General features: G+C 37.9%; 1 protein-coding gene across 3 annotated transcripts in view; it reads left to right on the top strand.

The window, feature by feature from the left end:
* The window catches only part of LOC106872579 (nicalin), a 109,104-nt gene that overhangs the window by 62,405 nt on the left and 45,414 nt on the right, over positions 1-1,285 (top strand). For all 3 annotated transcript variants that reach the window (XM_014919613.2, XM_052970185.1, XM_052970184.1), the window contains one exon: positions 657-781. In XM_014919613.2, coding sequence (XP_014775099.1) covers positions 657-781 — 125 coding nt within the window. The remainder of the gene's footprint in view (positions 1-656; positions 782-1,285) is intronic.

The raw sequence follows: 1,285 nt of genomic DNA, 5'->3' as shown, positions 1-1,285 counted from the left end.
CCACCACTTCCCCTTCCGGTCCTTCCACAATGTAACCTCGTGGACATCGGTGGCGACTTTTTCTTCCTCCGCTTTTCCCTTCCTTGGACTTTCCTTGTTTCCGACGAAGAGCTCTGCTCGAAACGTCATACTCTCTCTCTTTCCTTTCCCGAGCGTCTAATAAAACTATCTGTATCATGTCCTCACATTGTTGTTTTTTGTCTTTTTCCTTTTTTTTGAACTTATATGTATATATATATATATATATACATATATATATGTGTGTGTATGTATATATATATATGTATATATAAGATGATCAAATAACATTGTGGAGGTGAAAAACTGGAATAAGCACAGCCTGTTTTCAATTGTCCTCTTTATTTCCCACACACCACCTCATCATCACCTCTCTCTTTCTCTCTCTTTTACAATCACTAACTCTATCCTTCCCTTCACTCTCACAATGGCTAATTATTGCCATTCTATTCAAAGCAAAAAGGAATCCATCCCTCTTCCATTGTAACTTCTCTCTTTCTCTGTCTTGTAGGTTTTTCTCTATCTTTCTCTCTCACTGTCTCATTCTGGTATCCACTAGATATGTTCAGATACATTAAACACATAGGGATGGTGAACGTACACATTAATGATATACATTCTAATATTATTTATTTCAGATAACAACCAGTTAACAGATGTGGCCTATGTGCTATGTCTTGATACCATTGGCAATGGTAACACTTTGAACTTACATGTATCTAAACCACCTAGAGAAGATAGTGCTGGTGGAATTTTCTTAAAAGTAGGTAGTTTTTTAATTTTTATCTGTTTGTACACTAAATTTACAAGGAATCTTTAAATCTCTTAAATTATTGTTTGATGACTTTTCTGGAATTGAATACAAAACATATTGCTGTGCACATATGTTGGTATAATGGATTGAGAAAAGAAAATTATGAGTTGATCAGTGCAAGCAGGCATCAAGCTGTTAGATTAGGTTATGAAAGTTACGGAGAGGGTCATAGCCCAACTAATTAGGGAGCGAATCAATTTAGATGAGATGCAGTTTGGGTTCGTGCCAGGTAAAAGCACCACTGATGCCATATTTCTAGTAAGACAGCTGCAGGAGAAATACCTAGCCAAGGATAAACTTCTATACCTGGCTTTTGTTGACATGGAGAAAGCCTTTGACAGGGTCCCCCGATCCCTTATCTGGTGGTCAATGAGGAAACTTGGGAAGAAGAATGGTTAGTGAGAGCTGTGCGAGCCATGTACAGAGATGCTGCCAGGAAGGTGAGGGTTGGAA

The sequence above is a fragment of the Octopus bimaculoides genome, chromosome 8 (assembly GCF_001194135.2).
Source record: "Octopus bimaculoides isolate UCB-OBI-ISO-001 chromosome 8, ASM119413v2, whole genome shotgun sequence".
NCBI lineage: Eukaryota > Metazoa > Mollusca > Cephalopoda > Octopoda > Octopodidae > Octopus > Octopus bimaculoides.
This window is presented reverse-complemented; position numbering and strand designations above follow the sequence as displayed.